This window comes from Rana temporaria, chromosome 4, assembly GCF_905171775.1.
Source record: "Rana temporaria chromosome 4, aRanTem1.1, whole genome shotgun sequence".
Classification (NCBI taxonomy): domain Eukaryota; kingdom Metazoa; phylum Chordata; class Amphibia; order Anura; family Ranidae; genus Rana; species Rana temporaria.
This window is the reverse complement of record NC_053492.1, coordinates 24,133,602-24,160,507: the sequence shown is the minus strand read 5'-3', so window position 1 is coordinate 24,160,507 and position 26,906 is coordinate 24,133,602. Positions and strand designations below refer to the sequence as shown.

The 26,906-nt window shown below is 48.9% G+C and overlaps 1 protein-coding gene across 2 annotated transcripts in view; it reads right to left on the bottom strand.

The window, feature by feature from the left end:
* The window catches only part of FZD3 (frizzled class receptor 3), a 124,058-nt gene that overhangs the window by 31,673 nt on the left and 65,479 nt on the right, over positions 1-26,906 (bottom strand). For both annotated transcript variants that reach the window (XM_040348129.1, XM_040348130.1), the window contains exons 3-4: positions 25,476-25,672; positions 9,921-10,938 (exon numbers count right to left, since the gene is read on the bottom strand). In XM_040348129.1, the coding sequence (XP_040204063.1) occupies positions 9,921-10,938; positions 25,476-25,672 (1,215 nt within the window). The remainder of the gene's footprint in view (positions 1-9,920; positions 10,939-25,475; positions 25,673-26,906) is intronic.

Below are 26,906 nucleotides of genomic sequence, written 5' to 3'. Positions count from 1 at the left end.
GGAGTATTTGCGACATGATTCTGAGCATGCGCCGTACAAACGGCCCTCATTTACATGGGGTCACGGTTAATTTAAATGTAGCCCGCCCACTACATGCCTACTTTGAATTAGGCAGGGTTACGCCGGCCCATTTGCGCTACGCCAACGTAACTTACGGAGCAAGTGCTTTGTGAATACTGTACTTGCCTCACTATGTTACGTCGGCGTAGTGCAAATGGGATGCGTTACGCCAGCTTAAACATACGCCGCTCTACCTGAATCCGTCTAAAAATACCTAGAAAATCTGACAATTTTTTTTTTTATATTCCATTATCTGAACCTAACACATCATTTTGTATAAATCATCAGCCAACTCAGCTGAGGTTGTTGCTGAACCACAAGTCCCAGCATGCTGTGCTGCAGGGTTTCAGGAAACCCAATGCCTTCAAGATAGGGGCTGTGTGGCGAGATATCTCTATCAACATTCTCTGTAGTTGCGTCTCACCCTCTCTCAGATGAATGAGATAAGAGAGTCTCATTACAGGGAGTGGCTATAAATCCCCTGTGGTTATCACCTCTTCCGATAGGACTGTTTGGAGACCGCATAAAAAAACGCCATTAAAGGGGTTGTAAAGCTTTGTGTTTTTTCACCTTAATGCATCCTATGCATTAAGGTGAAAAAACACCTTGCAGTCACCGCCCCCCGCCCCCGTTTTACTTACCTGAGACCCGAATCTCCTTGGGCGCGATCCCGCGTTGCTTTCACCGAGCTCTAGTCGACTCTTTATTGGATGATTGATAGCAGCGCAGCCCATTGGCTCCTGCTGCTGTCAATTAAATCCAATGACGCGGCCGCCGAGGGGCGAGACTGAGTAATACACTCGGCGTCTATGGACGCCGAGTGTATGACACAGAAGCATGCCCGCAAGGTAACCCCCTCGGGATAGAGCTTCCCAGAGGGGGTTAGCTCTTGCGGGGAGGAGCCGAGAGAGCCACTGTGGGACCCCAAAAGAAGACAATCTGGGCCACTCTGTGCAAAACGAACTGCACAGTGGGGGTAAGTATGACATGTTTGTTATTTTAAAAAAATTAACCTTTTAGTACCACTTTAACTTTTTATTGTGCCTGCAAGCCTCTTGGTGAGATTTTACCTCTACATTGTAACTTGTAACTGCAGGACTAGAATAAAAAGGGGGGGGGGGGTGGAATGTGGTTACCAGGACAAGACAACATATGGGGGGGGGTCGATTTACTAGCGACAAACAGGGCCGTCTTAATAGCATCATGGGCCCCTGGGCAAAGTAATGCTCTGGGGCCCCTACAATGGAGACAGTGCAGGTAAACATAGTTGGAGGTAGGGGATATATGGGTGTAGAGGGGTCAGAGTGCTGGAGGGATATCTGGGATGTAGAGGGGCAGCCCGGGCTCAAGGACTAGCTGCTTTGGGGAAAAGGCAGGGGCCCCCCATGCAGATGGGGCCCCTGGGCAGTGCCCAGGTGTGCCCTCTCATTAAGACAGCCCTGGTGACAAATAGGCTGTTCAGTTTGGTAGGGAAGTTGCACTTTGCAAGGAGAATTCTCCCTGGAACACAAGCCAGTCATAGATGGTTTGAATCTCCGTCATCAAAGACCAACCAAGCTTCTAACCATCCATGTACAGGCCGATTGTACCCAAGTCGATCAACTTGGATGCAACCAGCATGCTGAAATTTTACATGTGATTATTGCCTGCAGGTGCAGCCGCTATCAATAATCACTGTGTTCTCCCAGCAGGGACAGCTCCCTGTGCCCCCCTCCCCGTCTGGGGGGAAAACAACTGCAACTTTCCCATAGTGAATGGTCTATTTGCCTTTAGTAAATCAACCCCATAAAGTCTAAATACCTAGAAGGGGCTCTAACCCTTCCCTAGTATACAAAAAAAGTGCTTTGTTTGTGTCCGTGCCTTTACTAGAGAGAACTCCCAACTTCCTGTCCCAACAGGAAGTGAAGGAAAATCCCAGCACACTTCATTCCCAAGTCCTAAAGTGTTTGTTTTTTTAATCACAGAAAGGGCCTGTATATTTCGGAAACCCCAAGCGGTTATGTGGTTGGTGTAAATGTATAAAGCGCGTTAGCAGAGGTTTACTTTGAGTGTGTGACACACTTGTACAAAGCCCTCTTATCGGCCCTGTGGTGAAGGTCATTTCCCTGGAAGCGGCCAGAGCTGAGATTAGCCTTTGTAGCTGTAGAAATGTGTTTACGTTGGAGGAAGTTGGGTTATGATAAGCGATGATTAGTGGGACACAACGCTGCAGAGTATTTATATTATGAATGTATACAGTTTATAGTAGAGCGCTCGCTGCTGTAAGGTGGCCCCCGCTGTGTCAGTGAGGGGTAATAGGGCCTGTGTCAATGGAAGCAGTTTGGGATGCTTCTGAGATCCTCCAGGATTCTTCGACAGGTCCATTTGGCCTATAGACGGTCTTCTTCTGACCTACAGTTTACCTGCTTTAACCACTTAAGCCCCGGACCATTTGGCTGGCCAAAGACCAGGCCACGTTTTGCGATTCAGCACTGCGTCGCTTTAACTGAAAATTGCGCGGACGTGCGACGCTGCTCCCAAACAAAATTGACGTCCTTTTTTTCCCACCAATAGAGCTTTCTTTTGGTGGTATTTGATCACCTCTGCGGTTTTTATTTTTTGTGCAATTAACAAAAATATTTTTTTACTTTTTGCCATTAGAAATATCCCCCAAATTTTTTTTTCTTTTCCTAAGTTTAGGCCGATACGTATTCTTCTACATATTTTTTGTAAAAAAATAAAATAAAAAAAAAAAAATCGCAATAAGCGTTTATTGGTTGGTTTGCGCAAAAGTTATAGGGGAAGATCCACAAAGATCTGCCCCGGCGCCGCGCATCTGAGATACGCTATGCCGCCGTAACTTACTTTTTTTGTTGTCCTGGAAGAATTTGCACCGTAAGTTACGGTGGCGTAGTGTATCTCTCGCGGCGTAACGGCGCCTAATTCAAATCGGCGAGTAGGGGGCGTGTTTCATTCAAATGAAGAGCGTCCCCGCGTCGAACGAACTGCGCATGCGCCGTCCCTAAATTTCCCGCCATGCATTGCGCTAAATGACGTCGCAAGGACATAATTTTTTTGGACGTGGACGTAAATTACATCCATCCCGATTCACGGACGACTTGCGCAAACGAAAATAAAAAATCGAATTAAACGCGGGAACGACGGCCATACTTAACATGGCAGGTTTAACTATACGCCACCAAACAGCAGCTTTAACTATACCCCGGAAAAAGCCGACTAAAGACGACGTAAAAGAATGCGACGGCCGCTCGTACGTTCCTGAATCGCCGGAAATAGCTAATTTGCATACTCGACGCGGATTACGACGGGAACGCCACCCAGCGGACGCCGAAGAATTGCATCTGAGATCCGAAGGCGTACGAAGACGTACGCCTGTCGGATCTAACACAGATGCCGTCATATCTTGTTTTGAGGATTCAAACTAAAGATACGACGCGGGAAATGTGAAAGTACGCCGGCGTATCTACTCGCTTTGTGGATCTGCCTCATAGCGTCTACAAAATAGGAGGTAGTTTTATGGCATTTTTATTAATATTTTTTTTACTAGTAATGGCGGCGATCAGCTAATTGTTATCATGACTGCGACATTATGACGGACACTTTTGACGCATTTTTGGGACCACTGTCATTTTTACAGCGATCAGTGCTTTAAATATGCACTGATTACTGTAAAAATGCCACTGGCAGGGAAGAGGTTAAGCACTAGGTGGCGCTGAAGGGGTTAAGCGTGACCTTGGGAGTGATTCTTACCGTTAGGGGGTGTGGCTACATGTGACACTGTTCCAGATGACTGGGAACAGACGATCAATGACAGTGTCACTAGGCAGAACAGGGAGATGCTGGTTTACATTTGCCTCTCCCTGTTCTGCAGCTCTGTGACCCGACTGCGGGACACCGGCAGACATTGAGTCTGCGTGTCCCGCGGGCACGGTCACGGAGCTCGCGGAAGGGGCTCACGCGCGCGCCCGGCGGGAATATAAAAGTGATGTAAATATACTTACTTTGCCCAGCCGTGTCATTCTGCCGACGTAAATCTACAGGCCCTGGTCGGGAACCGGTTAACTGCTTGCCGACCAGCCGCCAGGCTGGCGGCAACTTCAGGGAAGCGGCACTATTATGTGTTTGGGGAACTTCAGGGAAGCGGCACTATTATGTGTTTGGGGGAACTTCAGGGGAGCGGCACTATTATGTGTTTGGGGAACTTCAGGGGAGCGGCACTATTATGTGTTTGGGGAACTTCAGGGGAGCGGCACTATTATGTGTTTGGGGAACTTCAGGGGAGCGGCACTATTATGTGTTTGGGGAACTTCAGGGGAGCGCCACGATTATATGTTGCTCTTTAAAAGTAGTTTATGCCACAAAACGTTGAAAATTTGTGGTGCACCCACACAGGATAGGTCCTTAATTTCAGGGACAAATCTTGGGACAGAACGGGCTCCCGGGGGCAATGTCCTCAATCCGGGGACTGTCCCCAGAAACCAGGTATGTCTGGTCACCCTACTCTATAAGCCACCTTGACACCTGGCATCCTACCCTGCTCTATAAGTCACCTTGATGCAGACACAACACCTTGTCCTCCTCTATGAGTCACCTTGACAGAGACCCGGCTTTCGGGCTTCCTCTATGAGCCACCTTGACACTTGGCATCCTACCCTGCTCTATAATGCCTCGTTTCCACTGAGCGGAATGGTTCGGGTCGGTACCGTTTGGAAGGGTTAGAATTGTCTGGCCTATTCAGGTGAGCGTTTCCACTGCAAGTCGGACCGTCAGGGCCTCAGGGGCCATACAGGGTTTAGAAAAAATGCCTAGCGTGTCCGCCAACGTCCCTAACCGAAACCGTACCATTTTCTATGGCTCCACATCTGAAGCAGGACCCAGAATGGTGCGGTATGGTTTGGTTGTATGGGCCACTTTCATAATGGAAACACTCAAAATAGCGTACCAAATCGATCCGCTCAGTGGAAACGAGGCATAAGTCACCTTGATGCAGACCCAACCTCTTGTCCTCCTCTATAAATCACCTTGATGCAGACCCAACCTCTTGTCCTCCTCTATAAGTCACCTTGATGCAGACCCAACCTCTTGTCCTCCTCTATAAGTCACCTTAACAGAGACCCGGCTTCCTCTATGCGCCACCTTGACACCTGGCATCCTACCCTGCTCTATAAGTCACCTTGATGCTGACCCAACCTCTTGTCCTCCTCTATGGGTCACCTTAACAGAGACCCGGCTTCCTGGCTTCCTCTATGAGCCACCTTGACACCTGGCATCCTACCCTGCTCTATAAGTCACCTTGATGCTGACCCAACCTCTTGTCCTCCTCTATGAGTCACCTTAACAGAGACCCGGCTTCCTGGCTTCCTCTATGAGCCACCTTGACACCTGGCATCCTACCCTGCTCTATAAGTCACCTTGATGCTGACCCAACCTCTTGTCCTCCTCTATGAGTCACCTTAACAGAGACCCGGCTTCCTGGCTTCCTCTATGAGCCACCTTGACACCTGGCATTGTACCCTGCTCTATAAGTCACCTTGATGCCGACCCAACCTCTTGTCCTCCTCTATGAGTCACCTTAACAAAGACCCGGCTTCCTCTATGAGCCACCTTGACACCTGGCATCCTACCCTGCTCAATAAGTCACCTTGATGCCGACTTAACCTCTTGTCCTCCTCTATGAGCCACCTTGGCACAGACCTAACCTCTTGTCTTCCTCTATAAGCCCCCTTGACAGTGACACCTGGCATTCTACCCTCCTCTACAAGTCAACTTGATGCAGACCCAACCTCCCGTTCTCAATGAGCCACTGTGGCAGAGACCTGGACTCCAGTTCTCCTCTGTCAGCCACCATGACCCAGACCTGGCCTCCTGTCCTCCCCCATAAGACCGCCTGATAGCCAGGTGCAAGGCAGCCAAGTGCAAATGATGAAATTCGAAATGAAAATTGAATCCACAGGTATGCCCTTTCCTCGGAGCTAGATTACAATAAATGCAAGATTTTTTTAGTCTTTTGACAGGGGTGAACTTTAAAGGTTCCTTTAATTGTTGGACGAAATACAATATTGGTCCTTTAATGTTTTGCAATGGCCGTATTTCCTTTAAGAGTTATTTACAGAGCTCCGTGCTGAGTGACTTAAAAGCAGAACGAGCAGTTGAGACGGGTCCCAGGAAACAATTCCTCCTTTCTTACTGCGCTCTCCCTGCGGGGAGCGTGCCAAATCTATTAAAAGGTCATTTACAGTATCGCATGCTGCTGAACCTCATCTACAATACATGCTGCAAACATTACTGGAATGGAGTGAGACACCTTATTGAATATTTAGTCTTAAAAAGCTACGTTAGGGCATAGACATTATTCTAAGCAATCCAAATGTGCAATTTTTTTACACTGTGATGTCATAAAAATGACAATAATGTGCAAACATTAAAGGGGAGTTCAAGTGTATGCCCTGCCGTTTCCAAACAATGCGTTATCGTCAGAACATCTGTATTTTAATATATAACTTTTTTTCGAAGAAACAAGAATATTAAACAGAATTACCGTATATACTCGAGTATAATCCGCGATTTTCAGCAAATTTTTTATGCAAAAAACCCCCCCCCTCCTCGGCTTATACTCGAGTCTCACCCGGGAGCGCTGTGTTAACTAGTCGGCAGCCGTTGCCGGGTGTACTGCGCGTCCACGAGAACGTCTTTCTTGGTGTGTAATGTGATTATCGTGCGTTGAACGAAGGACGTGCTCGCGCATGCGCAATACACCCGGCAACGGCCGCTGTTCTGACGAGATGGGTCCCCCGTCGGATAATGCCCGTCCTGTCCGCCGTCTACAGTTAACACAGTGGGAGAAGGTGGTACAACATGCAACAAGGTACCGTACATTAAGCTGCAGATTGGCACAGAAAGGGCTGCAAATGGGCACAGAAAGGGCTGCAAATGGGCACAGAAAGGGCTGCAAATGGGCACAGAAAGGGCTGCAAATGGGCACAGAAAGGGCTGCAAATGGGCACAGAAAGGGCTGCAAATGGGCACAGTAAGGGCTGCAAATGGGCACAGTAAGGGCTGCAAATGGGCACAGTAAGGGCTGCAAATGGGCACAGTAAGGGCTGCAAATGGGCACAGTAAGGGCTGCAAATGGGCACAGTAAGGGCTGCAAATGGGCACAGTAAGGGCTGCAAATGGGCACAGTAAGGGCTGCAAATGGGCACAGTAAGGGCTGCAAATGGGCACAGTAAGGGCTGCAAATGGGCACAGTAAGGGCTGCAAATGGGCACAGTAAGGGCTGCAAATGGGCACAGCAAGGCTGCAAATGGGCATTGTTGACCCTCTTTCCACTTACAGTAGCTGCTGCATTTCCCACCCTAGGCTTATACTCAAGTCAATAAGCTTTCCCAGTTATTTGTGGTAAAATTAGGTGCCTCGGCTTAGATTCGGATCGGCTTATACTCGAGTATATACGGTACTAGAATAATACTAAATTTATAGGAAATGGGCACAGTAAGGGCTGCAAATGGGCACAGTAAGGGCTGCAAACGGGCACAGTAAGGGCTGCAAACGGGCACAGTAAGGGCTGCAAATGGGCACAGTAAGGGCTGCAAACGGGCACAGTAAGGGCTGCAAACGGGCACAGTAAGGGCTGCAAACGGGCACAGTAAGGGCTGCAAACGGGCACAGTAAGGGCTGCAAACGGGCACAGTAAGGGCTGCAAACGGGCACAGTAAGGGCTGCAAACGGGCACAGTAAGGGCTGCAAACGGGCACAGTAAGGGCTGCAAACGGGCACAGTAAGGGATGCAAACGGGCACAGTAAGGGATGCAAACGGGCACAGTAAGGGATGCAAACGGGCACAGCGAGGGATGCAAACGGGCACAGCGAGGGCTGCAAACGGGGCACAGCGAGGGCTGCAAACGGGGCACAGTGAGGGCTGCAAACGGGCACAGTGAGGGCTGCAAACGGGCACAGTGAGGGCTGCAAACGGGCACAGTGAGGGCTGCAAACGGGCACAGTAAGGGCGCAAATGGGCACAGTGAGGAGGCAAATGGGCACAGCAAGGTTGCAAATGGGCACAGCAAGGTTGCAAATGGGCATTGTTGACCCTCTTTCCACTTACAGTGGCTGCTGCATTTCCCACCCTAGACTTATACTGAGTCAATAGGCTTTCCCAGGGTTTTCAAGTATGGCCCCTGACCCGTCCAGAGGGCTGCATAATAGCAGCTTGTATTTGTGCATTGAAGTACTACTACTGTATATTGAGTCAAGGTAGTCAGTCCATTTAAAGTTAAGGGGCTGTAACTTACCCCAGATCCCAAAATGTTGGTCCTGCTGTATTTTTGGGTTTTACAGTACACACACTAAAGAGAATGTAGGGAGTAAATTAAGCCTGTAGGCATCAGTGGTAGTAATATTAAACTCCCACCAGTGGTGTTCATGGCCTCAATAGTAATCTCCCAGCACTAGTGTCAGTCACCCCAGTAATAAGCCCCAGAATTGGTGTCAGTAGCCTCACCCAAGCACTTGTGACAGTGGATGCAATAAATGACCCCGGCACTGATATCAGACACCTCAATAAAACCTCCTAGCATTGGTGTAAATGGCAGCAATAGTAACTCTCAGCGTTGGTGCCAGTGCATGCAAAAACTCTCAGGATTGACTTCACTTACTACAATAACACCCAGCATTGATGCCAGTTATTGCAACAACACCCAGCACTGCTGACGATGGGCACAATAACAACCCCCAGCATTGGTGCCAGTGGTCACAATAATAACCCTCAGCATTGGTGCCAGTGGTCACAATAATAACCCTCAGCATTGGTGCCTGTGGTCACAATAATAACCCTCAGCATTGGTGCCAGTGGTCACAATAATAACCCTCAGTATTGGTGCCAGTGGTCACAATAATAACCCTCAGCATTGGTGCCTGTAGTCACGACAATAACCCAGAGTATTGATGTCAATGGTCACAATAATAACCCCCCAGCATTACTGCCAGTGGTCACTATAATAACCCTCAACATTGGTGCCTGTATGTCACGATAAAAACCCTCAGCATTGATGCCAATGGTCACAATAATAACACCCTAAATTGGTGCCAATGGTCACAATAAAAACACCCTGCATTGGTGCCAGTGGTCACAATAATAACCCCCAGCAATTGTGGCAGTAGTCATGATAATAACCCCCAGTATTTATGTCAATGGTCACAATAACAACCCCCAGCACTGGTGCCTGTGGTTACGACCACCCCCCCCCCTCCTCAGCATAGATGCCAATATACACAGTAATAACCCCCATCAATGATGCCAATGGTCATAATAATAGCTCCCAGCACTGGTGCCAACTGCCATAATAAAAGCTCCCAGAGCTGGTGCCAGTGGTTACAATAATAACCCCCAGCATTAAGGCCAGTAGTCACAATAATAGCCCCCAGCACCAATGCCAATGGTCACAATAATAGCCCCCCAGCACTGATGCCAATGGTCACAATAATAACCCCCAGCATTGGTGTCAGTGGTCACAATAATACACTTCCAGCATTTGTGCCAGTGGTCACAATGATAATCTCCAGCATTGATGCCAACAATGGTCATAATAACCTCCAGCATTGATGCCAATGGTCATAATAATAACCTCCAGCATTAATGCCAATGGTCATAATAACCTCCAGCATTGATGCCAATGGTCATAATAATAACCTCCAGCATTGATGCCAATGGTCACAATAATAACCTCCAGCATTGATGCCAATGGTCACAGTAATAACCCCAGCATGGGAGTTCAGCTTTAAGCAAAATAAACGTTTCAGGTAAGTGTCACGTTAATTGAAATAATAATCCATAGAAATTTAAACAATGGAAGAGGCCTTACCTGGTAAGGGCAAGGGATGTGATATTCTCTGCACCGCTCCTGAATCCACGTGGTCTCCCACACCCCCCGGTAAGCCTGCTCATAGAAATAGCAGCCAATCACCACCAAGAGGGGCACAAGGTACAGAATGCTAAACACGCCAATGCGGATCATAAATTTCACCAATTTGTCCTGGTTTTCCTTCTCCAGAGGGATTTCTATCCGCACTCGGTTCAAAGAAATAATCCCAGCTAAAAGTAGAGTCACGCCAACCACAACGTTCAGGCAGAGGGGTGCTAGGACAAAGTATCTCAAGGCATGAACATCATACAGGCCAACAAAACAAACTCCACTGATGTTGTCCCCTTCGATTTTGTTCATGGCAAGAAGGATGATCGTGAGGGTACCCGGGATGCCCCACGCGCTGGCATGAAACAAGAGTGCCTTCTTCTCAATGGCTTCGCTCCCCCATTTTGGAACAGCTGCCAAGAACCAGGTGATGGTGAGGATCACCCACCAAACACTGCCAGCCATGGTGAAGAAGTACAGAACCATGAAGAGCATGGTGCAAGCCTTATTGTGAGATCCTTTGGTTACGGTGGAGGCCTTGTACTGGGTGGGGCTGGCAGGGTTGCACGCCACTCGGTCTTCCAGTAGAAACCCAATGAAGAAAATCAACGATACCATCATGTAGCAGACGGCGTAGAATATGATGGGTCTTTCTGGGTACCGGAACCTGGTCACATCAATGAGGAACGTCAAAAAGGTGAACAAGGTGGCTGAAAGGCAGACTATAGAAATAACTCCAATAAAATATCGAGCGAAGGCGAGTTCTTCCCTTCGGAAGTACATGTGTGGGCAGGGTGGGGAACAATCACGCACTCCCAAAAAGGAGTAACCCAACTCGGGGTCAATTTTAAGCTCCCTGGGACACCAGAAGCCGTAGTCTCTTTGCACTGCTAGTGGGGTGTCATCTGTGGGCTCCCTGGAGAGGCTGAGGTCCACCATTCGAGGATAGGGTTCATCACAATCGGGGAACCTGAAATACAAGAAAAAACTAATTAACTCCGAAATAGGACATTTTTAAAGCTCAACTTCACCTTTAAAATAAAGTTTTTAATTCATTAACTTCTGGAATTTTTTCTGCAATACTCACCTACTCCCTAGAGCTGCCCCCTGTCGAAAGTCCGATAGCTGCCACCATTCCACTTACAGGTTGAATTACCTCACTCAACCTCAGTGGCGGCTGGTGCTAAAAAAAATTAGGGGGGGCGCAAATAAACTCTAGGGTGGGAAATGCAGCAGCTACTGTAAGTGGAAAGAGGGTCAACAATGCCCATTTGCAGCTTCGCTGTGCCCATTTGCAACCTTGCTGTGCCCATTTGGATCCTCACTGTCACCATTTGCATTCCCACTGTGCCCATTTGAGCCCTTACTGTGCCCATTTTGCGCCCTTACTGTGCCCGTTTGCAGCCCTTACTGTGCCCGTTTGCAGCCCTTACTGTGCCCGTTTGCAGCCCTTACTGTGCCCATTTGCAGCCCTTACTGTGCCCATTTGCAGCCCTTACTGTGCCCATTTCCTATAAATTTTGTATTATTCTAGTACCGTATATACTCAAAAGAATTTGATTAAAACCCCACACCAAATGCTGCCACTGTGCCCACCAAAGGCTGCCACTGTGCCCACCAAAGGCTGCCAATGTGTCCAGTGTGCCATGTGCCCAATGCCGCCAGTGTTCCCAATGCTGCCAGTGTGCCCCAAACGTTTCCCCCCGCATAACCGCCATCTTCCCAGGCCCTTACCTTGTCTCGGGTCGGCAGCGGGTGACGGCGGTGAGCGGTGTCCTCCATTTTTTCCTCGATGAGGAAGAATCTTCTCCCGCCCGCTCGTCCTCTCGTCCTTCCAAGCCTGCCGCTTCAGCCAATCAGGTGACCGGTAACCAGACCCGGTGAACCTGATTGGCTGAGAGACGAGTCAGTGTTAGGGAAGCGATTCCCTAAGGCCCCATTCACATCTAGGCGTTTTAACGCCTGAAGCGCACTGCTCACAAACGCCAGAGGGGAGAATTAACATTATTCCTTATGGTGACTGTTCACACCTGAACGCCTGAACGCCCAAACGCCTGTCGCGCGAAGCTCAAACAAGTCCCGGACCTGTTTTTGTCGTGCGTATCGTGCGCTTTGGGCGTATTTGAGTGTTTTTTTCCCCATAGAAAGTAATGGGAAACGCGCGAATTGAGCGTATCGCGCGACAACGGGCGTTTGCTACGGGCGTTTCGTCGCTTTAATAAATAGAACTTGTCGCCCATGCAGAAGATTAAAAAAAATCTACCAACATAGCAACAAGTGATGAAAAGATGATCATTTTTCCTATTGGCTAAAATAAAAAACGCTGAAGTACAAAAACGTCGCACGACGCTGTATGCAAACGCGCAAATACGTGCAACAAAACGCCAGAAAAAAAACGCCCAAAAAAAACGACCGACGCTCAGGTGTGAATGCAGCCTAACACAGCACTGTTTAACCAGGGGACGCACAGCCTGTGCGCCCTCTGGTTAACCATTTGGAAGCCGATTAGAGCCCACAGGCCTCTTGCTCTAATCAGGCACTTCCAAAACACACCCACCGCTGTAAATCAGATGGCCGGCGGTCAACAGGGGGCCGGACACATGAATAGGGGGCGGCAGCGGTGACAATACATAGATTCATGCAATGCATGAATCTATGTATTGTTGATTGATGGGTGCAGGAGAGAGGGGGCGGCACTCCTGCGCCCACTATGGACGCACCACTACTGCTCAACCTGGAAGTCAGTGCACAAAAAGTTCATCGATCCCTGCAGTCCTCTGGAGTACAGGAGGTGTGGCCGTCACCCAACACGCATTGTTGGCGAACACTCAACTCTACCCACAGGATGCTGCCTATTCATAACCAGAAGGAGATTAGGGCAGTGACTGTAGAAGGATGATATTCAGATAATGGGCGTTTATTAAATACCAGCATGATGGGCAGAGGACAGGAAGGAACTGGGTGGTGGGTTTTTATTTAAACACGGAAGTGGGCTTTAAATTATTTCAAGGAACACGGGGGCAAATTGCACAAGCAAATTTTTGTTTTGAAAAAAGTTTTGGCTTGGATTGGATTTTAAAGGGTTTGTAAAGGATTTTTTATTTTTTTTATCTTAATAGCTTCCTTTACCTTAATGCAGTGCTGTTTTCATGTCCTCATTGGCCCAGATTCAGGTACATTTGCGCGATATTTGCGGGGGAGCAGGGCAACGATTTTGCCCTGCGCCCCCGCAAATATTTTGCGCTGCCCTCGATTCACGGAGCAGTAGCTGATTCAGAGAAGAATTACAGCACTTGAGAGCAAAAACGAACAATGGCCCAGATTCAAGAAGCAATTGCGCCTGCGTAACCATAAGTTACACGGCGCAATCGGTTACTTGCTCCGGTGTAACGAGTGCTCCTGATTCAGGAACCTCGTTACACCGACTGCAGGCTAAAATCTGTGTGGCATAAGGCTCTTATGCCACGCAGATTTTAGGCTGCATTCTTGCGTGGGCCGCTAGGAGGCGCTCCCATTGTGATCAGCGTGTAGTATGCAAATTGCATACTACCACTGGATTCACAAACTTGCGCGGGCCCTGCGCAAGCCAGGTACGGAGTTTCCGTACGGCAACTTTAGCGCAAGGCTGCCCCTTCTAATAGTAGGGGCAGCCAATGCTAAAGTATAGCCGCCGCTCCCGCGACGTGAAATTTGAATTTCACGTCGTTTGCGTAAGTGATTCGTGAATGGCGCTGGACGCCATTCACGTTCACTTTGAAGCAAATGACGTCCTTGCGACGTCATTTGCCGCAATGCACGTCGGGAAAGTTTCCCGACGGAGAATGCGCTGTATGCTCGGCGCGGGAGCGCGTCTAATTTAAATGATTCCCGCCCCCGGCGGGATCATTTACATTGCGCGCTCAATGATTCCGGGGGCGGGAATCATTTAAATTAGACGCGCTCCCGCGCCGAGCATACAGCGCATTCTCCGTCGGGAAACTTTCCCGACGTGCATTGCGGCAAATGACGTCGCAAGGACGTCATTTGCTTCAAAGTGAACGTGAATGGCGTCCAGCGCCATTCACGAATCACTTACGCAAACGACGTGAAATTCAAATTTCACGTCGCGGGAGCGGCGGCTATACTTTAGCATTGGCTGCCCCTACTATTAGAAGGGGCAGCCTTGCGCTAAAGTTGCCGTACGGAAACTCCGTACCTGGCTTGCGCAGGGCCCGCGCAAGTTTGTGAATCAGTGGTAGTATGCAATTTGCATACTACACGCTGATCACAATGGGAGCGCCCCCTAGCGGCCCCCGCAAGAATGCAGCCTAAAATCTGCGTGGCATAAGAGCCTTATGCCGCTCAGATTTTAGCCTGCAGTCGGTGTAACGAGGTTCCTGAATCAGGAGCACTCGTTACACCGGAGCAAGTAAGCAATTGCGCCGTGTAACTTATGGTTACACAGGCGCAATTGCTTCTTGAATCTGGGCCATTGTTAGTTTTTGCTCTCAAGTGCTGTAATTCTTCTCTGATCTCCACACTTCCTGGTTGTCTGTTTCCTGATGACCACAGTGCTGGGAGCTTTCTCTCTGTGGTCACTAATCAAGGAGGTGTGATTACTGTGTGTCTAGTTTAGGGTGACCAGACATCCCCAGTTTCAGGGGACAGTCCCTTGATTGAGGACACTGTCCCCGGACAAAGTCTGTCCCTGGTTTTGTCCCCAGATTGGATTTAATAGGAGGCAGGGGCAATTTCAAAGACAATCAGTGCAGAATTAAAATAAAAAAATTAGAATTACACACCCCGCTCCGTCGTGCCTACTAGCATAGGGGGGTTGTATTTTTCCCATTATCTGTGCCCCTTTCTGATGATCATGTGCTGGTCAGAGCGGAGGGAATATTTCTTCAGTTTCGGGCGCATGCCCATTCAGCTTCGCTTGCATGTTCTTCTGCCTTGGCTCAAATCCTGGCCAGCCACCTGCCTATCTCCTCGCCTTCCCTGGCGGAGTGATATTCCTCCACTCACCATCCATTAGTAGCCGGGGCCCGAAGAGAAAGACTTGAGAGGCTGTGAGGTGGGCGGCGATGGGCAGAGAGTCGCTGATTGTTGCCATTACTACTACTAGTAAAGAAAAAATATGTCCCCGGATTTCATTTTAAAAATCTGGTCACCTTAGTCTAGTTTCTAGTTTCATTTTCCAAATCATCACTGCTCCATGGCTTTGTATGCCGTGTATAGCACAGAGGCAGTAAATAACATGCAAAAACGAAACTAGATGCAAAAGCGAAACTAGAAACTACAGGTACATTATATGATTGATTTTTATCTATTTTTAATCGTTTTTAAAAGGAATCAGTTAAAGCGGTAGTTCACCCTCACTGGCTTGATTTTACCATTGAGACAGGCATTGTAGCGCGAGCTACAGTATGCCTGTCCCGATTTTTTTAACCCCGGACTCACCTTGTAATCGGACATCGTAGATTTCGGCTCCCGCGGGGAATGGGCGTGCCTATGGAGAGGGAGGATGATTGACGGCCGGCCCTGGCACGTCACTCTCCCCGAAGACAGCCGGAGTAGGTCTCGGCTCTTCACGGCGCCTGCGCACAGGCTATGCGCAGGCGTCGTGAAGAGCCAAGCCTATTTCGGCTATTTCCGGAGAAGCGTGACGCGCCAGAGCCGGCCGTCAATCATCCTCCGTCTCCATAGGCACGCCCATTCCCCGGTATCTTCGATCTACGCGTACAAGGTGAGTACGGGGGTAAAAAATTCGGGACAGGCATACTGTAGCTCGCGCTACAATGCCTGATTTTATGGTAAAAGAAAAAAAAAATTTTTTTTTCGTTGATAGGGTGAACCCCCGCTTTAACTAGAATCAGTTAACTATTATGGCCCGGATTCACATACATTGGCGCATATTCATGCCGGCGTAGCGTATCTAATATACGCTACGCCGACGCAGCGCAGAGAGGCAAGCACCGAATTCACAAAGCACTTGCCTCCCAAACTGCGCTGGTTCCCTCGGCGTAAGCCGTCGTAGGTGAAAGTGGGCGTGAGCCATGCTAATGAGGCGTGACCCCATGCAAATGATGGGCTGAGTGCCATCCAAGTTCTTAAAATGAACGGCGCATGTGCCGTCCCATGGACGTATCCCAGTGCGAATGCTCACAATCACGTCGGAACTACTCCCCAAGATACGACGGATCACTGCCTTCGACGTGAACGTAACCTACTACTTAAACGGCGTAAAATACGACGGCTGTGTTCCCTGGTCCATACCTTTGCATGGGACGCGCCTCATATATGGGGAATAACTTTACGCCGGACGGACGACTTACGCAAACCGCGTATATTATGCGCCGGGCGCAAGTACGTTTGTGAATCGGCGTATCTCCCTCATTTCCATATTTGAATAGGAAATCAATGGGAGCGCCACTTGCGGCCAGCGTAAATATGCGCCCACGATACGACGGAGTAGGCAAGTTACGTCGGTCGTAGGAAGCCTATTTTTAGGCGTATCTCAGTTTGTGGGCACGGCGCATGGATACGACGGCGCATATTTACCCCAGTGGGTAGATTCAGGTAGGGGCGCGCAAAACTAAGGTCGGCGTAGCCTAGCGTGTTTACACTATGCCGCCTTAAGTAAGAGAGGAAAGTACATATTCTCAAAGCACTTACCTCCTTACTTAGGGCGGCGTAGTGTAATCGCGGCGGGCGTAAGGGCGCCTAATTCAAATTGGTTGGAGGGGGGCGTGTTGTATGGAAATGAGGCTTGACCTCACGTTTTCTGAAGTTTTTCGCCACTGCGCATGCGCCGGGCTCCTACATTTCGCAGTGCGCATTGCGGCTAAATGCGCCGTACGGGCCTATTGATTTAGACGTGGACGTAAACGACGTAACTCCCGATTCGCGGACGACTTACGCAAACGACGTAAAAAATTCGAACCTCGCGGCGGGAACGGCGGCCATACTTTAACATTGTTATTCCACCTCATAGGTGGAATAACTTTAGGCCGCCTAAGGCCTTACGTAAACGACGTAATTCGACTGCGGCGGCCTGGCGTACGTTCGTGAATCGGCTCATTTACATAATCTACGCCGGCCGCAATGGAAGCGCCACCTAGCGGCCATTCGAAAAATTTCAATCTAAGATAGGCCAGCGCAAGCCGGCCTATCTTAGATATGTTTAAGCGTATCTCTGTTTGAGCATACGCTTAAACATAAGTCGGCGTAGATTCGGAGTTAGGTCGGCTTATCTACTGATAAACCGGCCTAACTCTTTCTGAATCTACCTAACGCAGCGTATCTCGAGATACGTCGGCGTAAGTGCTTTGTGAATCGGGGCCAATGTCTCTATACCCTGTAAACAGTAATTTTAGCAAAAAAAAATTTCCTTTCACAACTCCTTTAAGCATGGGGTTTGTTTTTTTGTGGCTTCTCACAAGCTTTTCGGAAAAAAGATTTTCAGCCTCTATAAACCCAGGTACCCCATACTTCAATCAGTCATGGTGCTGAGATTAATCACAGTTAAGTGAGACGTGAAACTGGGGCTGGAAGATTTCGGGCTTTTATTGCTGAACAATCTGCTCCATTCTCTCACCCCTCATACCAGAGACAGGCGGCAAACGTTATTTATGGACATGGCAAGCTCTTTTCCACACGTTGTTATCCTTTCTCTCAGTGGGGGTTGTGTTTACTGACAGGTGCTATCCAATTTCAGCCACAAAAACACCACATTGCAACCAAAAACCCTCCTTAGATGCCAGCTAAGAGCCAGGCCCAATGTGCGCCACAATATTCCTCTTCTTGGTAGCAGACCACATCACCCAATTTTTGCGCAGGGAAGAATCGATTCTTAGCGTTATGTCGCCAGTGACTCTTACAAATATTTCAACTGATACAAAAGGGTTGATTTGCTAAAGCTGCAGAGTGCAAATTCTGGTGCAGCTGTGCATGGTAGCCAATCGGCTTCCAACTTCAGCGGGTCTAACCACTTGCTTACTGGGCACCAGTGGCGTTGTCCATAGTGGGCGCAGGAGCGCCGCCCCCTCTCTCCTGCACCCATCAATCAACTGTAGCGCCTGGTTCCTTTAGGTAACGGTGCTATCTAAATTTAGAGGGAGATCAGAGTATGGTTAAAGCGGGGGTTCACCCTAAAAAAAAAAAAAAAAAAAAATATTTCTAACATGCCATTCAGCATACTAGCGCAAGCTACAGTATGCCTTAATTTTATTTTTTTGCGCCGTACTCACTGTTTAATCCCGTAGTTAAGTTTCAGACTAGTAGGCGTTCCTATGCAGAGGGGAACATGATGGCACGTTACGCTTCCCGGAAATAGCCGAAATAGGACTTGGCTCTTCACGGCGCCTGCGCAGTCAGCTCCTAGTCTGTGCGCAGGCGCCGTAAAGCGCCGTGAAGAGCCGAGTCCTACTCGGGAAGCCTGACGCGCCATAGCTGGCCATCAATCTTTGTCCCCTCTGCATAGGAACGCCCATTCCCCGCGGGGAGTCTGAAACTTAAAGTGGAGTTCCACCCATTTTTTTATGTTTGTCTGTGCTGCATGCTCTAATCTCATAGTGTTCAGAATGGACAATTTTTATTTAATTTGTTGCTTGTAAATACCTTTATTTTGTAGTCCTTCATTACTTCCTCCTCCTTATTTGCCTAGGCTATTTGCAAGGGTTTCTGGGATAGGCATCATGTTTCCCAGTAGTCCTTGCAAACCTGACTGAAACCTATTACATTGCTTGTGCACTAAGCATGTGCGAGATATGCAAAGCTGAAATCCAGGAAGTCATACAGTCTGGCTTCATGATGCCCACACTTAAGATGGCCACGGTCTATTTCTAGATTATAAACTATCTAAATGCTGTAACAACCTAACAAAACGGACCTTAGTTTACAGTAGGGTTGTCCAGATACCGATACCAGTATCGGTATCGGGACCGATACCGAGTATTTGTGGGAGTACTCGTACTCGCGCAAATACCCCCGATACCTAAATAGAATACTTCCCCCGTCCCCCCCGCCGCCGCATCGAAAGCCGCCGCATTGGTTAAACGGCGTGCGGGAACATCACAACTTTCATTTGAATAGCTGTAGTGTTCCCGCGCGTATAGACACTCCCCCTTGCTCGGGATTGGATGGGTGATCGTGATCTGTCCAATGCCGAGCAAGGGGGAGTGTCTATACGCGCGGGCAAAACAGCTATTCAAATGAATGCTGTGATTTTCTCCATACGGCGGCGGCGGCAAAGGTATGGGGGAAATGGCTGGAGGGACATGGCTGCATATGTGAGGGACATGGCTAGAGGGACATGGCTGCATATGTGAGGGACATGGCTAGAGGGACATGGCTGCATATGTGAGGGACATGGCTAGAGGGACATTGCTGCATATGTGAGGGACATGGCTGCATATGTGAGGGACATGGCTAGAGGGACATGGCTGCATATGTGAGGGACATGGCTAGAGGGACATGGCTGCATATGTGAGGGACATGGCTAGAGGGACATGGCTGCATATGTGAGGGACATGGCTAGAGGGACATGGCTGCATATGTGGGGGACATGGCTGGGGGGACATGGCTGCATATGTGGGGGACATGGCTGCATTTGGGGACACATTTAAAAAAAGTATCGGTATTCGGTATCGGCGACTACTTGAAAAAAAGTATCGGTACTTGTACTCGGTCCTAAAAAAGTGGTATCGGGACAACCCTAGTTTACAGACTAACTTTACTAGAATACATTAAGCTTGTGTATTACAGGGGTATTTAAATTTAAAAAGTGAAATTGTGGGTGGAACTCCCCTTTAACTACGGGATTAAACAGCGAGTACGGCGCAAAAAAATAAATAAAGGCATACTGTAGCTCACGCTAGTATGCTGGATTTCATGGTAGAAACTTGCTTTTTAGGGTGAACCACCGCTTTAAACTCTGATCCAAAATGGTATGTGTAAAACAGGATCTCTGTCTCAGCTTGGCTGTGCTGTGGGCTTAATCTGTTGTGCTGGGATGTTCTTCCAACACCGGTGCTGCAGGTGGCAGCAGTGGAGTCAAGGTTTGGGTGCTCTTTCCCAGCAGCCAATCAGGAGGGTTTGACTTCGCTGTGCATGCTGGGGAGGGGTATTTATGGGGCAGACGCCATTGGTTCTGGGTCTTCTTTGAGTGTGACACCCACCTTTAGGGTGACCACATCACGGCACCCCGGCGTTATGGCCTACCTGGCTGGGGCGTGCGTGCCACGCGGTGTTCCTGGTTCCAGGACCATGTTGGCCCGGAGCATCTGAACAGCGACGGGAGCCCAGTGAGTGAATGGGTTTCCACTTTTGGGGATCCCAAGCTGTATTGCTGTTCAGTGGGGAGTCCGTCTGAGGAGTGCCATTGAGAGGCTGGCGATCCAAAACCACCGGGGACCAAGGTAGCCGGACACTGAAGGATTGATCACCTGTCAGTCGGTACCTGGGCAACAAGTTGAAGGAGATCCAGGCGTAATTCATCTAAGGAGGATTGTCTCCGTAACTGCAAATCAGAGAGGGCCTGTGCCAGAGGTGTCTCCCTGACGTTTACCAAGGAGGGTCTGTGGCAGGGACTTTTCCTCAAGTTCAAGTTCACCAAGGAGAGTCTGTGGCAGAGACTTTATCCTACAATTGTCCGAGTGACACTCCGCCAGGTCAGTGAGAGAGGCCTGTCCGGGTACGGATTTATCACGCCTGAATCTGCTGTTCTCCTTTCTTCTTCAACTTTACTTTCCTCACCACAAGTTTATTGTTTTTACCCGGCTGGGTAATAAAGAGCACAGCAAAGAACACCTGTTGCGGACATTCCTTTTACTTCTACCAAATGCAATACGCATCATTCACCCCTAGGAATTCGGGGGAGCCATGAGGTAAATGTGCCACCCAAAACAACCAGCACCTCCTCCGGGGGTAGTGCTACACAACAATACATAGATTCATGCATTGCATGAATCTATGTATTGTCGCCCACTATTCAGGTGTCCGGCCCCCTGTTGAGCCCCGGCCATCTGAATAACAGTGGTGGGCTCTGAGCCACCTCTCAGCCAATCAGGTGCACCGGGTCTGGTTACCGGTCACCTGATTGGCTGAAGCGACATCGAGGGCGGGAGAAGACATTTTTTTTTTACTAGTAATGGCGGCAATCAATGACTCTCTGCCCGTCACCGCCGCCGCTCGCCTCACATCCTGTCAAGTCTTACTCTCCAGGCCCCGGCTCCTACTGGGAGGGCAGCAGAGGAAGATCACTCCGCCAGGGAAGGCAAGGAGATAGGCAGGCAGTTGGCCGGGACTTGAGCCAAGGCAGAACATGCGAGCGGAGCTGAATGGGCATGCACCCAAAACGGAAGAAATATTCCCTCCGCTCCGACCAGCACATGATCATCAGAAAGGGGCACAGATAATAGAAAAAAATACACACTCCTAAGCTAGTAGGAGCGGTTAAGTGGGGTGTGTAATTCAGATTTTTTTTATTTTTTTATTCTGCACTGACTGGCTTTGAAATTGCCCCAGCCCCTGTTCAAATCCAACCCGGGACAAAACCGGGACAGACTTGGTCTGGGGACAGTGTTCTCAGACTGTCCCTGAAAACTGGGGATGTCTGGTCACCCTATCCTAGGCAGAAAATGCGGAAAATAAGTCCGGCCCTTTTTAAAAAACAAAAACACACCTCACCGAAATGGCGCCAAGCTATGCATGGGGGTGCCATTATCAAACGTCTGACGCAGCTCAGCTCTCCTGCAGCCCCTCACCTGGTTGCTACAGACTTATGCCTCATACACATGAGAACCTGCTTGGTAACTTTCCCCCTGTACACACGAGAGGTTTTTCCGTTGGAAAAACTGCGGTGAGAGCTTTGGCCGGGAATCCCGGCCGTGTGTATGCTCCATCAGTTTTTCCCATAGAAAAACTGCCGGGAAAAAGACCGCCGGGAAAACTGCGATGGAGCATACACACGGCCGGGATTCCCGGCCAAAAGCTCTCATGGCAGTTTCCTGCTGGGAAAACCGGTCGTGTGTACGAGGCATAACAAGGTAGAGTCTGAAGCCTCCTACACACAACCGGTTTTCACAGCAAGAAACTGCTGGGAAAAAGACCGCCGGGAATCCCGGCGGGGAAAAAGAGAAGATGTTCTCTTTTTTTGCCCCCGCAGTTTTCCTGTCGGGAAAACTGTGATGGAGCTTACACATGGCTGGGATTCCCGGCCAAAAGCTCTCATGGCAGGAAAACCGGTTGTGTGTACAAGGCTTTACAAGTTATGCCGCGTACACACGACCGTTTTTAAAGTCATGGAAAAAAACGAAGTTTTTCGCGATGGGATTCTTGTCAAGCTGCCTTGCATACACACGATTGTGATAAAAAATACTCGAGAAAAGCGCGGTGACGTACAACACGTACAACGGCACTAAAAAGGGGAAGTTCCATTCAAATGGCTCCACCCTTTGGGCAGATTATGCACGTTTTTTTTCCCCCGTCGTTAAAGCGTACACACGACCGTCGAGAAAAATAGAGCCTGTTCTAAATTTTTAATGCCCATTTTTTTCCAACGAGAAAAATGCTCTGGAGCCTACATCGTTTTTAATGACCAATCTAAAAAATGTCATGTCATGAAAAACGGTCATGTGTACGCGGCTTTAGAGTGGTCATCAGGGATGAGAAGAAAACTGTTTTTTTTTTTACAAAGAGGGGTCGCCCAAAGAGCGATGAGTGTTCTTTTACTATAGATCCGGCGTTGTGTCTTGGCCACCCGTGTTTACAAGCCCTTATACCGCGTTCTTCTATTGGAATATCGCGATCTCCTGCCCTATAAATAAACTTGGATTCCTGAGCACATTCATTTAAGCTAAACCTTCCCATCAGGTAATTGGCGTGAGATCATCCTATAACTTTATAAATGCGAGGACGCGACCGAGCATGTCAGGACGCCGCTGTGGTTTTCATGTGGTCTCTCCATTGTTCCCAAAACAGACAGTATATTTTAGCACCGTGACAGAAAGTATTTTGTTTCGGAGGCACTAAAAGTAGACTGTTCCTGCCGTGACCTCTCCCCTCTGCTTTAATTTACGACACCGCGCTGTCTCCCAGCTGTCTCCAGCTCGGCCTCCCACTACAAAAAATGCATTCTTCCCAGTGCAGGCCAGTTACCAGTGCAGGCTCCCAGCGCAGACTCTGGTCACATTTAACCGCTTCAGCCCCGGAAGATTTTACCCCTTCCTGACCAGAGCACTTTTTACAATTTGGCACTGCGTCGCTTTAACTAACAATTGCGCGGCCGTGCGACGTGGTACCAAAACGAAATTTGCGTTCCTTTTTTTTCACAAATAGAGCTTTCTTTTGGTGGTATTTGATCATCTCTGTGATTTTTATTTTTTGCGCTATAAACAAAAGAACAGCGCTGTTTTGGAAAAAAAAAAAAACACAATGGGGGTTATTTACAAAAGGCAAATCCACTTTGCACTACAAGAGCAAAGTGCACTTTAAGTGCAGTCGCTGTTAATCTGAGACATTCCATGTTGCTTTTGATTCATGCGATTTCTCTGCGCTTCCCGCAGCCGTGCAGCGTTTTTGACCACTTCAGTACTGGGCACTTTCAACCCCTTCCTTCCCAGGCCCATTTTCAGCGCTCTCGTACTTTCAATGACAATTGCGCGGTCATGCAACGCTGTACCAAAATGACATTTTTATTATTTTGTTTACACAAATAGAGCTTTCTTTTGGTGGTATTTTTTGCGATCTAAGGTGGAAAAAGAGCGGAAATTTGGGGGGAAAAAAACAATATTTTCTTCTTTCTATTTTAAAAGAAATCCAATAAAAAATACACTTTGTCATAAATTTAAGCCAAAATGTATTCTGCTACATGACTTTGGTATAAAAAAAAATCACATTAAGTGTATAGTAATTGGTTTGTGTGATCACGGACAGATGTGTGCAGATGATCATGTACAGCTGTGCGCAGGTGATCACGGACAGATGTGTGCAGATGATCATATACAGATGTGCGCAGGTGATCACGGCAGGGGTGTATTTAGGTTTTGTGCCGCCCTAGGCCTGGTGAAACTTGCGCACCCCCTACTTTATATATGACGCACCCCTTCCTTTTTAAGACCCGCCCTGTCATTTTCATGGGATGAGGACAGATGGACAGGATGGGATGAGGACAGAGGAACAGGATGGGATGAGGACATGGCGACAGGATGGGATGAGGACATGGCGACAGGATGGGATGAGGACATGGCGACAGGATGGGATGAGGACATGGCGACAGGATGGGATGAGGACATGGGGACAGGATGGGATGAGGACATGGGGACAGAATGGGATGAGGACATGGGGACAGGATGGGATGAGGACATGGGGACAGGATGGGATGAGGACAGGGGGACAGGATGGGATGAGCACAGGGGGACAGGATGGGATGAGCACAGGGGGACAGGATGGGATGAGCACAGGGGGACAGGATGGGATGAGCACAGGGGGACAGGATGGGATGAGCACAGGGGGATGGGATGGGATGGGATTTCGCCGCCCCCGCAAAGAGCCGCCCTAGGCCTGGGCCTTGTCGGCCTAGGCCATAATACATCACTGGATCACAGACATATGTGTGCAGATGATTATGTACAGATGTGCGCAGGTGATCACGGACAGATGTGCGCAGGTGATCACGAACATGTGTGCAGGTGATCATGTACAGATGTGCGCAAGTGATCACGCACATATATGTGTGCAGATGATCACTGGGACATATGATTTTACTCTTACATATGGGGGGGACAGGTGTTTTTACTGTGTGGGGACATGTGTTTTGGGGACACTATTTTGGGGACATGTGTGGGGAAACTGGGCCAGTGATCAGTGTGTAAAAAGCTGTAAAAAACAGCTCACACTCACTGATCACCGGCCGGCTGCAGAGATCCGCTCTCCTCCCCTCACTGACAACTTCCGTGTGAGGAGAGGAGAGCCGTTTCCCTAGCAACCGGCTCTCTATTTACATCACATGACGGCTGTGATTGGACACAGCCGTCATGTGAGCAGAAAGGCCAATCACAGAGCACTTCTGCCGATCACAGATGCGCTGTGTCTGGGTGACACGAGCGCATGGGGATCGCGCCGCTGTGCTGGCACGTGCGCGCGATCCCCCTCCTTCTGAGGGGCGTTCCTCAATGTCTACTCAGAAGGAGAAGGCACCCACCCAGCCGTATATATGTGCAGAATCCGGGTGGGATGTGGTAAAATGCATGAGGCTGCCATTCAGAATTTATTATTAAGCCCCCCCCCCGGATTCTTTATCCAACCATATTTCCAAACATGGCCTTTTAGCGCTTATAGATCCTGCACCTTTAAATTCAGGCTCTATAAGCACGAAATAGACAGTGTTGCCCTTCTCAGCAACACAAGCCTGAGGACACAGTGAGGGGCGTGGCTGTTACTCAGCTCTGCAAGCACAGAGCTCTGCAGTGTGAGAGAATAGGATAGTCTAAAACAATTCTAGGCACAAATCAGAAAAGATTACATTACCGGCTACATTCCATCTCCTCTGGCCACGGCACGCCAAACATATCCATGAGCTTGAAGCACTCGTTGTACGCCCGCTGACACAGCCTGCGGCACGGCAGTGTGACCCGCCCATACTCCATGCAGACGGGCGCGTAGAGTGCGCACAGGAAGGGCCGGAAGTCTCTGGAACATTCCAAATTCACCATGGGATGGAAAGGCTGAAAAAAAAAAAAAGAGTAATTTCAGATAAGTTCATGTAGAAGAGCGCTGAATATTAACCATAAAACACATCATTGGCTGTTAATTCCTAACCCCGAGAACAAAGAGAAGGCCAAACCCGCGGCAGTACATTAAGGATTAAGGCTTTCATGTGTAAACCAGTAACAGCAGCACCGGGGTCAATCATTTATAGATCGATTTATCCGGAATAAGAGAACACCGGGGCTCAGTGGTTGGCACTCCTGCCTTGCAGCACTGGGGTCCTCAGATCCCAGCCAGGACTCTACACTATATTACCAAAAGTATTGGGACGCCTGCCTCCACACACGTGAAATTTAATGGCATCCCAGTCTTAGTGCGTAGGGTTCAATGTTGAGTTGGCCCACCCTTTGCAGCTACTGTATAACAGCTTCAACTCTTCTGGGAAGGCTGTCCACAAGGTTTAGGAGTGTCTATGGGAAGGTTTGACCATTCTTCCAGAAGAACATTTGTAAGATTAGGCACTGATGTTGAAGAGAAGGCCTGGCTTGCACTCCAATTCACCCCAAAGGTGTTCTATCGGGTTGAGGGCTTTGTGCAGGCCAGTCAAGTTCCTCCACCCCAAACTCGCTCATCCATGTCTTTATGGACCTTGCTTTGTGCACTGGTGGGCAGTCATGTTGGAAAAAGAAGGGGCCGTCCCCAAACTGTTCCCATAGAGTTGGGAGCATGAAAATGTTGGAACAAGAAGGGGCCGTCCCCAAACTGTTCCCATAGAGTTGAGAGCATGAAAATGTTGGAACAAGAAGGGGCCGTCCCCAAACTGTTCCTATAGAGTTGGGAGCATGAAAATGTTGGAACAAGAAGGGGCCATCCCCAAACTGTTCCTATAGAGTTGGGAGCATGAAAATGTTGGAACAAGAAGGGGCCGTCCCCAAACTGTTCCCATAGAGTTGGGAGCATGAAAATGTTGGAACAAGAAGGGGCCATCCCCAAACTGTTCCTATAGAGTTGGGAGCATGAAAATGTTGGAACAAGAAGGGGCCGTCCCCAAACTGTTCCCATAGAGTTGGGAGCATGAAAATGTTGGAACAAGAAGGGGCCATCCCCAAACTGTTCCTATAGAGTTGGGAGCATGAAAATGTTGGAACAAGAAGGGGCCGTCCCCAAACTGTTCCCATAGAGTTGGGAGCATGAAAATGTTGGAACAAGAAGGGGCCGTCCCCAAACTGTTCCCATAGAGTTGGGAGCATG